General features: G+C 38.4%; 1 protein-coding gene across 1 annotated transcript in view; it reads left to right on the top strand.

Moving 5' to 3' along the window:
- Nucleotides 1-10,912, top strand: part of LOC150083312 (lachesin-like) — a 271,161-nt gene extending 260,249 nt beyond the window's left edge. The window contains exons 8-9 of the mRNA XM_090377171.1: nt 7,120-7,209; nt 10,628-10,912. Of these exons, the coding sequence (XP_090233297.1) occupies nt 7,120-7,209; nt 10,628-10,743 (206 nt within the window). The 3' untranslated portion in view covers nt 10,744-10,912. The remainder of the gene's footprint in view (nt 1-7,119; nt 7,210-10,627) is intronic.
- Nucleotides 10,913-13,395: the final 2,483 nt, after the last annotated feature.

Genomic DNA, 13,395 nt, shown 5'->3' with positions numbered 1-13,395 from the left:
TAATTCCCCCCCCCCCCCGTACTTCGACGAAAAGACAGGAAGAAGGCAGTGATTGGCAGGTGGTGCCGCTCACTGGTTTCCCCTCCTGTCCTCCTCTCCAGAAGTGACACGGTAAAGTCACATGACATCATAATGCATCGCACATTAAATAAAGAAAGAGAAATGGCAATACGGAACTAAAATAAATACAAACTTTCAAAAACTCCATTTTTCTCTTGAATCCATCCAGAAGTCGCGTAAAAACAACCTTTTGTCACTAAACAAAAATGACAGAAATACAAAGAAAACTCACCTCATGACGCCCAGCCATAGCCAACGATCGTTTTTTGCTTGAATTCCTCCCGAAGTCGCGTAAAATCCTAACCTTTTGTTACTAAACAAAAATTACTACTCAATACAAAGAAAACTCACCTCAGTCCTCGCATGCCGGTCTGTATACTTTACAAGTTCCATTGGTAAAACTCACACATATCACTGCTGCAAGAGTGCCTACGACGTCAAACTCTGCTAGGCAGGGGTCGAACTGCCCATCGACGGTTCTTGATGGCAATAGCCGTTTAATACCACTCCACGAAACCTCTATCCTGTTGGTGTTAGCATCAGTTTCAGGCTCGCTGAAGTGAAGAGTATGGTTAACAGCTATGTGCTGAAACGCTTCGTCACTTAGAAAACCGTACGACTTCCAGCAATTCGACATTATACTACTATCAGGTAGAAAAGGAAGTCTTAACAATGTCCAGGAAGGCTTCTTTACTCCGATTTTCAACAACCCTGAAATGCAAATTTTTAAAAACAAATGCGTTTTTTTTTTTCTTGAATCCATCCCAAAGTCGCGAAAAAGCTTAACTTTTTTCACTAACTACTAAGCAAAAGAACAGCAGCACACAAAAATATCCAACACCACCAGCGCAACAAGAACGGCACGTACAAATAATTTCTCATTTTCCCTCCAAATAAGAAGGGAATTACATCCAATCAAAAAGATAAATTACACATTCATAGTAAACACCCAGTCACAGAACTCGACCCAAACACAAACACCCAATCACAGAAATTTACTTTTGTGAAGTTCTCCATAGATACGATACAGCCTACAAAAATCTACCATAACTGTCCCAAATGTGATGTATTCTTGCCGTATTAGTCTTTTATCATAAAAATTGTCTTAGACAACTGTCCCATTCATTATTGTCAATTGCTAAGGTGATTTGGAATTAGCATAGTTTTCTATAAGTAAAAATTAAGTGTCATTGTATTGTGTGGTGTAATTATCGTGCATGCCAAGAGGAAAACGCTTAATCTGCCACACAATATGCCCTGTGTTGAATATTAACGCATAGCAGATAAACCTTACGTTTACTCACAGCACTCCACCACGACCCATAATTATTATTAAAACAAAAAAGCATGATAATAAGCCTGTAGTCAGCAATTAAATAATAATAAAATTATAACATTAGTCGCGCCTAGAAATTACTAAATAAAATGAAAGACAATTATGTAAAAACCACAATGAAATGCAAATTTGAATAACTGTCATGCACTGCTTACCTGTTACATCCTGATTTCTGGAAAGTGAACTTTTATTTAACACATTTTGTTGGTCGATTTGCTGTTAGCCCAGTAGTGCTGTTTGCATCAGATGGGACAGTCTTCAAGTGCAGTGGTATTAAAGGAGAAGAATTATATCAACAAAATGTTTAATTAAAAAAAATCCAGGGTGCAGCAGTAGTTCTTCGTCTGCCATTCGCTTCATGGAAAATTGTACATTTGGTTACCTCTCATTTTAAATAAATAAATCTTTATTTGTCCTACCAAATTTAAAATATATGCGTACATTGGTAAGCGACAAATTCCCTTCACGGCAGACAATGCCAGGGGATTACCATAAAATGTGAATAAAAGAATGTCTAAAATATACAAGAAAGGGCAACAAATATACAATAAATATACACGAAAAAGATGACATATAAATTGCATTACTCTTCACTACATTTCTGTCTAGAGACCTGGCAATTGTAATACAAAAGTTCATCTTAACATCACATCCACTGATCAACTTGTGCGAGATATACATTATTCAATTGCGTACACAGTTCTTGACAGAAATTCACACAACTACTAGGCAACAGTAGCCTCAGCGAGCCACACTGCGGTTTGTTTCCTATATTTAGGGTCTTCTATGAGCCTTAGTAGGTCAATTCCGATATGTGTTAGGCACTGAATTGATTCTAACGCACTGGCGGGTATAAACCTGTCGGCCATCTTCAGTCTGTTGGTCTTCATTCTCAAGGATTTTGTACCTCTTAATGCAGATGGCGGGATGTGCCACTCACAAAGCTGCCAGAAGCATGGTGATGATATCGTGCCAGTCATCATTTTGATTGCGGTTATTAATCGTTTCCAGGAAATGATGTCTGGTAAACGCTGCAGTTTAAGCTGTTCAGAGAGCTTCGTGGTCCTTAACTGTTGTGGGAGGTGGTGCTTATGGTTTGCCCACTTCAGCAGCCAGAATTCACTTGCATATATTCTCCTAATGTGGGTAGGGGTGGCTGACGCCCACAATTCAGCGCCATACAAAATGGCCGAATACACTGTGGTTCTTAAATATCGTGCGGTTGTTGCAGTCTGTTTCACGTGCAAGAGGTGCTGTTTTGTTGCCCAACGTGAGTAGTTCATTTTCTTTACAGTCAGGTCAATATGAGAGTTGAACGTGAGTTTCGTATCAAATGTTACTCCGAGATCTCTATGCGTCTCAACAACTGGGATAGGTTTGCCATGAAGTTTCGGGTGTACGAGCGTAGGCGATTTTTTTGAGCGAGTACACCATGATTACGGTCTTCTGCGGATTTAGGACCAAGCCAAATTTGTCCAAGTACACGAATAAGTTCAGAAGCTTATAATTAATCTGCTCACATAATGCCCTATTGTTCATGGACGGTTGGATAGGTGTTAGGATCTTAATGTCATCTGCATAAGTGCATACATCATCCCTACCGTTGCAGAACGGGATCATCATGGCAGTAAAGAGGAGTCCTGATAAAACTCCACCCTGTGGAACTCCTGCATGGAGTTGGCGTTGGAGGATCTGATTATCTGTGCGGTAATAAATGGACCGACAAGTAAGTAGGGCCTGTAGGAACTTCAGCAAATTTCCTTTTATTTTGAAGGCGTGTTGGAGAAGATGAAGTAAGGCATGTACATCCAGACTATCGAATGCTGCTTTTATATCGGCATAAATTATTGCAATTTCCTTTCTGGCTTGGAAAGCATTTAGTATCGTGGCCTGAACTGTGAGGAGGTTAGTTATTGTTGATCTTGCAGTCATTGAATAATGAATTTGTTGAGGCTGCCCAGCTAGTATCTGATTCGACAACTTTGGCAACAGAGCTTTCTCCAGTACTTTTAACAGGGTAGATGCAGTAGATATTGGCCTATAGTGCTCCACAAGGTTAGGCTTTGTAATTTTTGGCATTGGAATTACAGCGTACTTATTCCAGCTCTCAGGGAAAACTCGGCAAGCAAGGACAGAGCTATAAATTGCTTGGAGTGGTTCAATTAGGTAAGGACTAAGACACTTTACCATGAAGTGGGGGACTCCATCAACTCCAGCTGTGTTAGTTAGCCTGAGGGAGTTAATACTCTGTATTAGTGCTTCTTTAGTGATAGGAATAGACTCCATCTCATTGTCAACTAATTGATCCCACTCAAACTCCCTGACTTGAGACTCAGGATATATGCTGGAGAATCTGCTGATGTGGTCCATCCACGCTTCTTTGTCAAGCCTCTGATTTGTGTCACTTTTATGTGTGCAACGAGGTAGCTTTCCTCTGTCAAGTGTGTCTTTTATGTAGCGGTTGATTGCTTTAGATTTTTCCCTATTAAATATTGCTCTGGCCCTCGAGTAGTTAATTCTATCTTGTGTGTCATTAGACAGTTTCCATTTTCTGTGCAGAGTTTGCTTTAGTTTAAACAGTGTAGATAGGCTAGAGTTCCACCAGGTTTTAGATTTTGATGACATCCTTACTACTTTGGAAGCCGCAAATTCTGTAATAGAGTTGATCCAACTTGTTAAGAGAGTTGTTGCAAATAAGGCATCACATTTAAGTAGACATTCCCACGGGATACAGCTGGCAGCAAATAAGCATTTATTTGGGTCCAGAAAGGCTGGCGAAGTGACAAGCTGGCTCTTAATTTTTTCTTTGACATTGAAGTCCACATACGGTAGCATTATGAGCATTGCAATTGGGCTATGATCGGATGGAAAGAACATTTCGGGGGGTACATCAATTATACATTTACCAGAAGACAGAATTAGGTCGAGTCTATTTTCACCTCTTGTAGGTTGGTCATTAATAAGAGAGATGGAGCATGGCTGTAGTTTATTTAACACGGTGTCCAGTAGGTTATTGAGCTGTGGTGGAAGGTTGAAATCTCCACATACTATATGGGTGGCTGACACATGTAATTTGTTGAGAAGCCAGTCTACTACATTATTTATCATTTCTAGACTAGGGACAGGTGGAATGTAAATGACTGCTATATCCAAGAGTGCTGAGTGGACTTTTAGAGTGACGAGTAATGCCTCATAAAACTCTGAATCTGAGTAGGCGACCGAGATTATTTGAAGTGCTATGTCACGTACAAACAGGGCTACTCCTCCACCCCTCGCTACAGATCTGGATTTGAAGTAGGCATTGTATCCAGCAGCGTCAGCAGCGACCAGAGACTCTTGGTGTGGCTGGAGCCAGGTCTCTGTAAGACAGATAACATCAGCAGACCGTGACAAGAGCATTTGTTCCAATGTGTCCAACTTGTTTCGTATGCTCCTAACATTCTGATAAAAAATCTTCCCCATGGATAATGGTTTTATCTGTGTCCTAGTAGGTCTTCTACGGGGTATAGTCTTACTTTGTATCATGTGTCGGGTAGTGACTATTGTAGAAATTCGATTGACATCTGAATGGCGATCCGGTAGCGGTTCAGTATCCTGTGTAACTGACGGGGTACATATATTCTGCGATGGACTGGTTTCCTTCCTTTGGCGTCATACTTGTGAGTTTGTGGTTGGCTTACTGGGATATACATAGCGAGGTAGTTTTAATCTCTGCTGGCCGTTGTGATAAAAAGGTCTGATGAGAGCTCCCACTGGCCAGAAGGAAGTGGCAGCAACATTATTAATATCTTTTTCATCACACTCAATTTTGAAGGACGCATATGTGGCTGCCCTCTATGAAAGCTAATCTTACCAACACAAGTGCTAAAAAAATACAAACGGCAGCATTTTCCCCTTTATTAAACTTATTTTAATAAATTACTTTACCTTATGAAAAGATTCTTCCAGCGGAATTAGAAAGAGCAAAAAAATTAACTTGCACACAACCAACTTTCGAATGTTAAGTTTGAATGGTTGGAGATTAACAGCGCAGGCGATTTCTACTGGACGGGTTGATTATTTTCATCAAGGTAAGGAAAAGCAGAAGGTTGATCATAATGTAAATTTGATAATAAATTCATTAATCATTGGAATTTCAAAGAAATTAAATTTACAAATACGTAATTAATGGTCAGCGTGTTTCAGTCATTGTAAAGTGGGGTCCATTTTGAGGGGAATTGCAGACTGTGAGCCCTGGTTTCAGCTTAGGTAGGGGACTTAAAATTTACGTATACAGTATACTCAAAAATTACAATTTTTGCTTAAGTATATAAATAATTATTCATATTACAAGAAAATGAAAAATAAATAAACTGGATATTTTAAGAACAAAAGAAAAATAATTAAATAAAAAATATTACAGTAAAACCTGCTGGTATGTTTAATAGCATATATTATGTACTTACTGCATAATGAATCCAAAAATTAAGGTAATTCAAAAGTGTAGGGCCATGAAACTGTGCCTTACCCCGCGTTTAAATGAGTCCTGTTGTGAATAGATTTTTCATTCAATCGCCAGATAATTCCAGTGACTCATTCAAAGTCCTGCTTTAAATTGTTGCAATGTATTATACGGTAATTGTCATTGTGGTGTTTATGTTGTTCTACTGCCCCTATTCGAAAAAGAATTTTCACCAGCCATCATAAGCTGTCTTTCAAAGTGCTGATAATTGACACAAGAAAAGGAAATTGCTGTAGTGTGATTTAAACACCAAGAGAGATCAGCATATTGTGTCTGTAATTGCATGTACTCTTTGGTCTACATGATTGTTTGCTAGACGAAAACTCGAGCTTCCAGGAAATAAAACTACACAACCTCAGTCCACTGCAAGACCACCAACTCAGCTATAATATAAAAAAGCAAATAAAACTTCCTTCCGTCGCGAAGGAATTCGAACCAGGCCGTTGACTGGATTCGAACTCAGACCTTTTCTATCCGGTGTGGAAGGACGGTTATTAACCGTCCACCTATTATTTATTATTTTGGAAATGAGATAAAAATCTTAGATGTCGCAATGGATTCAGCCAACCATACTTATCTGTCCAAATTTTCGTTTTCAGTTTCGGCTAGTATACAAACGACTTCCTTTCTAATCATCAGTGTTTGACTTTTCCCACAGGGGTAAATATGACTGGATTGAACTCTTGGTAAGGTGATAATTGTTGTTTGTTATCATCATAGAAACTGATAACGTGCTCCATGAAGTGTGGAAGGAACCAGAAAAGGTTTGATTTTTCATCCAGCAAACTTATAATAGAATACACGCCGTCCAGAGACATCATTTACAGAAGTATCACGATCTCAGTTACCTTGGGGCTAATTTAAAAACGAAAACGTATACGAAAACAGAATATCGTTGGAATATTTGCAACCATATTGAGCATATATAAATTTAATATATTTCTCTTCATTGTCACCTCACTGGTTTTCCTTTCTCATGAAAAATAAAATCGCTATAGATGTTTGAAGTTGTAATACTACTTTGGCTGCTGTTTATGAATTACTGTGCATAACACATTCTGTCTTTGTATCATGCTATACATTTTAAAGTTTACTAAATAATAGAATATGAATTGATCTAAATTCCTTCCTTATTACTTTTTTTTGCATTGACAAATATTCTTCGGTTCGTTTTCCTTTTCTGCCTATACCCAGTACCTTAATCTATCGTCTATTTTTCCAGTTACCACAATAAAGTCAATGGTGCTCTCAGATAACGAAAGACTAGATATCAACATCCATGGGAGGCAGCAAAAGTTCGATGAAGGAATAGGTAAGCATAATTTTGTCACTATTTTGGAATGTGAAAAGTATCCAAGAGCAAGCTGCATACACCATCCTCTTGGATACTATATAAGCTATTGTTGTAATAGGGTTTTAGGAGCATCAGTGACTAAGGCCATATTGCTCCTTGTGTACTTACTGTCTGTAAATTGCGTGTGGTAAAGACTTGAGTTCGACGGGACTCGAACTCAAGTCTTTACCACCGGGTGCGAGGAGGACAGCGATTCTACCAACTGTGCTCCCCACGAGGGCGACTATAGAAACCTAAGGTAAAAAGCCCATATTCTTATTCCATCATTTAACTACCCTCCTACGTAACGCAGTGGTTGTTGTTAATGCAGTCCAAATGCCTGCAGGTGTGATAGTTGCTGTCTTCATTCTGACTACTTTCGCGAAAACTATGGTACGCAAACCTTCCATAGTTTCCGATCAATTTGGCGTGTTACCGTGGAAATAAAGGCATATTTCTGCACACGATGAGGGAAAAAAAGAAATTAACTTAAAAAATACATAAAATAAAATAGTCCCATCTCCAGAAGCGTAACTATCGTATTACAAACCCTGCAGTGCGGTCAGCAACTGTTTGAGCATGTTTCCCATCTTTTGAAGAGTGGAGAAGCTCAAATGTGTTCAAAATATGCAATTGAGACTTTTAATCAAGGTGAGCAGAGCCCAAAATTCGAAAGTAATCTTCTCTCACTGAAAAGAGACTGCCATAAAATGGAAAGTGAATTATTAGATTAGTGTGCATTTGTTTAAATGCAAATTAAGTGCCCACTTGCACTGAGCTTGAGCTAATGGACATGCTCTCATGGGTAGCACAATTGGCAGGATCTCCATCCTCCCTATACCGGGATGTAAAGAGCTCAGTTCGAATTCCATCGATGACGGGATTAATTTTTATGGGTCTTTTTCACATCATGGTGGTTGAGTTAGTTGGTCTCAGGCGAGGGTAGCATGGTTTTTTGTCCAGCAAACAGAAAATCGAGCTTAGAACACACGGAGCAACATTTTACTTGGATATTTTTTTCCTAAATCTTTTTTATTTTCCCTTTTTTTCTTTGTGACTTTTTCCCTCTGTCCTTCACTATTTATAATTCTTTATTAACAGTGGATGACGCAGGGTAAAAGTCGCAGCCTTTCAGCAATAGTCTCTCTCTCTTTGATATTGTGTGTGTCTATAATCGGATCGAGATATTTTATTATAATAAAAAGTTAAAGTTTCTCTTATTCATACATTGCTCGTGTATATGAGGGATATGCATTATTGATATCGTAAGGTTCGTTGTACAGACTCACTCCTTCGTTATTCAACAGCCGAAAATCGCAAAGGACTTAAAAACTAAGAAATGGTGGATGCTGAGCTCCGTTATGGAATATACAAGATGGGCTAAAAAGAAACGAGAAATATTTCTAAATAATTTATTATTTTAAATACAACAATTTCAATGTTTATCCATTCGAAGTACTCTCCAGCCGCGTCTGCAGCGCTCCATTCGCGATTTAATTGTGTTATGTTCTTCTAAATGTCTGTTGAATCCTAAAATCACTTTTCTTTGAGGTGGATTTTAATTTTCGGAACAGAAAAAGTCACACTGTGCCAGATCTGAATTATAAGGTGGGTTCTCCAATGTTGTGATCTTGTGTTTCGTTAAAAACTCTCTCACTACGACAGAGAAATGACACGGCACATTGTCATGATAAAAAAACATTTATCCAGCCATAAATTGGGCCGTGCCTTTCGAATTTTTTCACGAAGTCTTCCTAAAATCTCAATGTAGAGTGTTTGATTAACAGTCTGATTTGCCGGACAAATTCATGATGAACAACACCACGACAATCAAAGAAAACGACAAACATAGACTTGATCTTCGATCGAGATATTCTTGTTTTCTTTAAACGGGGAGATTGCCACTGCATGCTTTGACGCTGCAGTAGCAAACTCCAGAGGTTTGTGGATCATACTGACATACCCAGGATTCAACTCCTTGCTCTAAATTACGATGACTCATTTTTCCGCGGAAGGGTTAAAACACTGATATTAAAGGGGTACAGTTCAATGAAATCTTAATTGATTGCAAAGAAACAAAAAAGTGATCTGTACAGAAAAAAATAAGCTACAGCACGATATGAATGTTTTTGACATGTGCAGTAATAAGGTCTTGGTAACCAACGATTCTCGTTTCGTTTCATTTTAGCAACACTTTGTAGTTCAAAACGTTTCCCACATTGGACTTAAATTGGTGAAGGGCTATCTTGCTGGAAATATTCAGAGCATAGTATGGTCGGTGATCCTTCATCAACATACTGTCTTAGCATTTATAATAATCCTGCCTCTCGATGGCATCATCAGGAAAAAATTCCAAGCCAATTATGCTAATAGACATTATTAGAACACAGCCATTTCACTTTTGGCAAAGTCCTGTCATATTTGAGCATAACTCCTAAATTGTGAGTTCTCCCAAACATACAGTTACGCCCGTTGACGTGACCATTCAGTCGAAAAGTGGCTTCATCACTGAACAGGATTAATGATGGCAAATTCTGACCCAATGCTTCGCATCTCTAACATAATATTGTGGGACTTAACATGCAACTACATACCGCGATTGGATAATGCTTTAACGATTTGCACGTGTTGTAGTTGCATATCGAGATCTTTAGTCAGGATTTTCCAAACGGTGGGTTGTGACAGTTGTTTTGAGCAGCGCGCCTCCTTGTGGATTTTCTAGGGCTGCAAATTAAGCTTCTTGCACTTGCATAAAGTTCAATTCGTGAGGATCTAGGCCACGGCTATTACCTGTGTAATTATTGGTAGTTGAACAACACGTATAAACTTGTCATAAATACAATTGTCGGTGAAAAATCAAACTGAAAACTTCCTGGAATCTTTTAACGCTTATTGAAGGATGGAATCCTTGCAATAAGGATTCCATCCTTCAAAAAAAAAAACAACCCTTTGGGATGTATTTCCCCAAAGGGTTGTTTTTTTTTTAAGTATGACTACGTTTAAAATTATATGCCACAAATATAGATTATTCCAGTTATTTGTAAACGATCTTCCACGAATATGAAGTAAGTATCACTGTACAAAGAAAATGAAGGCTGAAAATTTAAGGAATTCCAGTCCAAAAGAAAAAAAAGAGTTAACCATTGAATTGATTATTCACTTAGATGCGTCTGCTGTCTTGTAGCGTAGGTGGACTAAAAGAACTTTACAATTCTTACAGTTCAAAAATATTTAATGCAACTCCAAATGCATAGAAATCGATATATTTTCTTTCTTCTTAAAGCCTGAATTCCGTTTGACTGCTACCAGATTGCTCTCTTAAGTGAAACAAAATACTGATATTTTTAGCGCTTAGGAACATACTTTTATACTTACACATGCTTTTATCTTTCCCCAGGTCTTGCAAAAACTCAAGGGAAGAACAGTAGTCAACGTATTGGTGCAACGCTGTGTGTTTTAGTACTCCAAGTTTTACATTGCATAATGGATCGGGATATCGAAAAATTTCGGTAACAGTTTTTGACAGTTATCAATTTAGGTAATACTTAAAATCCCTGTTCTCTTGAAATAAAAGCTGTACAGCCAGCACGCAACATACGTTCATGGACAGAGGCACAAGCTCTCCTCCCTTGCTGTTGCAACGTTTCTGACTTTCATGTTCGCCTAAAAAAAAGAGCAGAAAACCCACCGTTTTCTTTTATTCTTAAAAAAAAACAAAACAAAAACAAAACATTAGCAATCGATAGATTCAATGGAATGTATAATGTATAATTTGAATCTTGATGGTAAAACTAAGGTGAGTCCTATTTTTTAAAGAATCTCATACTGTACATATTTTTTTAATAAAAATCTTATAATTATTGCATTTGAATTATTTTTACATTCGAATTTTTGAAGAAAGCCACATCCTTTCTTTGGAAATATTTCACATACACCACACACAATCATTCCAAGAGAAAAAGAGGAAACAAATTTTTCTTCTACCTCCACTACTGAACTGTGATGGACCTTACCAAGTCTACTCTCTCACTACGACTAAACATTGCATATCATCTAAGTTTCTTGCTTCACAGACGATTTACTTGTGTACATTAATAATAGAATATTACTGCGAATACTATTATAAACTTGAACCACAATTTTATGACGTCACTTCTTTAGACGTATTCTGAAGGATTGATAGCATAATTTCATGAGTATGATGATCCCCTCATTTGGAGCCACAAGCAGTAATATTTTGAAACCCAATTTGATGTAAAAATACTTATATTTACTCTCCGGAAGAAAAACTGTTACTTACAATCAGCGCTTATTGCGAGCCATTGCATATAAATAAATTTTCTGTTTATACTCCGGGACGACCAAACGGTCAGAGGAGTTCACAAATAGACAGAATACAAGAAACAGCACCGTATTCAGTAGTCACGGGCTTGAACCCCGGTCACTCAAGGCACGTGTACTTATGCACCCGCGCGCCTGACCACTAGGCTACGGCGGCCTATATGAGTATACACTATACCGCCAAAAATAACAAGACATCACGTTTCGAAGAACCTTTCATTTTTACAATATTTAGTAACGTGTCGGCTCAAATATGACTTCAATTACACACTTTGTCATCGTCGATCGATCTGTAGCAAATTTTTGATAACAGGAAGGCGATAATTTTGTCCATTCTCCCATCAACACAGCAGTCGATTCAGCTATTGATTGTGGGTGTATTGGCATGGGCTGAAGCTGAAGTTCCAGTTCGTTCCAAACGGTCGATGACATGAGAAATTTTTATGGGCCTTTTTCACAACGTGGGTGAATTAGTCGGTCTCAAGTGAGGATAGAGTTTTCTCCCGGAAACTCGGGTTTTTCGTCCAACAAACAGAAAATCGACCACAGAACACACGCAATTTACAGACAGTATATACTGAGCAATATGGCCTTAGTCGCCGATGCTCCTAAAACTCTACTATAACAATGTCCCAAACATATTCAATGGGATTAAGGTCGGAACTTTGGGCCGGCCAATGAAGCTTTTGTAGGTCCATGTCTTTAAAACAAGTCCCTATAGGCTGTGCAATACGACATGGAGTATTGTCACACTGAAACATAAAAGGATTCTTCCATCTTGCTGCCACAGTGTAGGAAGAGAGGAATTGTCCAGAATGTCAGTGTACCGTATGGCATTCATTGTTCTAGAAACGACGACCAATATCCATGCCCAAACCAGGAGAAACAGTATCAGGCGGTTACAGTACACCCAGCAACCTCCACAGTTGTGATTACGTAGTGTGGCAAACGTACACCGTGCGTCAGCAAACCTAAACCCGGTTATCAGATTGGAAAACGGTGTACTGTGATTCTTCATTCCATAACACAGCTTTCAACCGTTCAGGGCAGTTCTCTATATACCGTCCTTTTACCACTATCAGTTCCTGCGACCTCCCTGAACTCATGATTGATAGTATTCGATGAGAAGTGATTGGAGCTACCTACCACCCTTTTGAACGTCTTCCAGTCTCTTTCCGACAATTTCTGTAGTCTACTCGAACGTTTCCTGGCCGTAGTAGCACTATGTTTCTATATAGATATAATAATTCTTAATCCAAATATAAAATTACTAATTGCAAATTCCGAAATAGAAATTCAGGTACAGTCTGTAACTAAGAAACAACACAAGTAGAAGAAATCAACAGACGAAATGAGTTCTTCTTCGGATGGTCACTTTGAGAAGACTATTGAAAACAATGGAAATTTACAAAAATTTGATGGAGACATTTTACCCACATGTGAAATCAATTTTTAGATTAAGAGTAACTACTTGCAAAGTAAACAAACTACTGAGCAGTACTCTCGAGTGTCAAACCTCTTAGGCTAAATTTCGAAGTACTCTGTAGGACCCTTCTTCTGAACCATCTGAGGAATCCCTGAGCAGTATATATGCGACATAGATCAGATTCCAAACGAGAGCGACTGCGCATGCACCATCTGGGTGGAAATCTTATATACAGTGTACTGCTCAATGATTCGTAGCCCCGTCTCTCGTTTGGAATCTGGGCCGAAATTTTATGTATAGAGTACTTCTCAATGATTCTCGCTCTTACTTTGCTTCTCATTAGTTTGAAGATGAATCCCACAAAAGACTCAAAACATAACCTAAAGTTTTGTTAACTA

Source organism: Mastigoproctus giganteus, chromosome 7 (genome assembly GCF_048544385.1).
Source record: "Mastigoproctus giganteus isolate SK-2022 chromosome 7, ASM4854438v1, whole genome shotgun sequence".
NCBI classification, from domain to species: Eukaryota; Metazoa; Arthropoda; class Arachnida; order Uropygi; family Thelyphonidae; genus Mastigoproctus; species Mastigoproctus giganteus.
The sequence above is the reverse complement of the archived record's forward strand: the minus strand, read 5'-3'. Positions and strand labels throughout refer to the sequence as shown.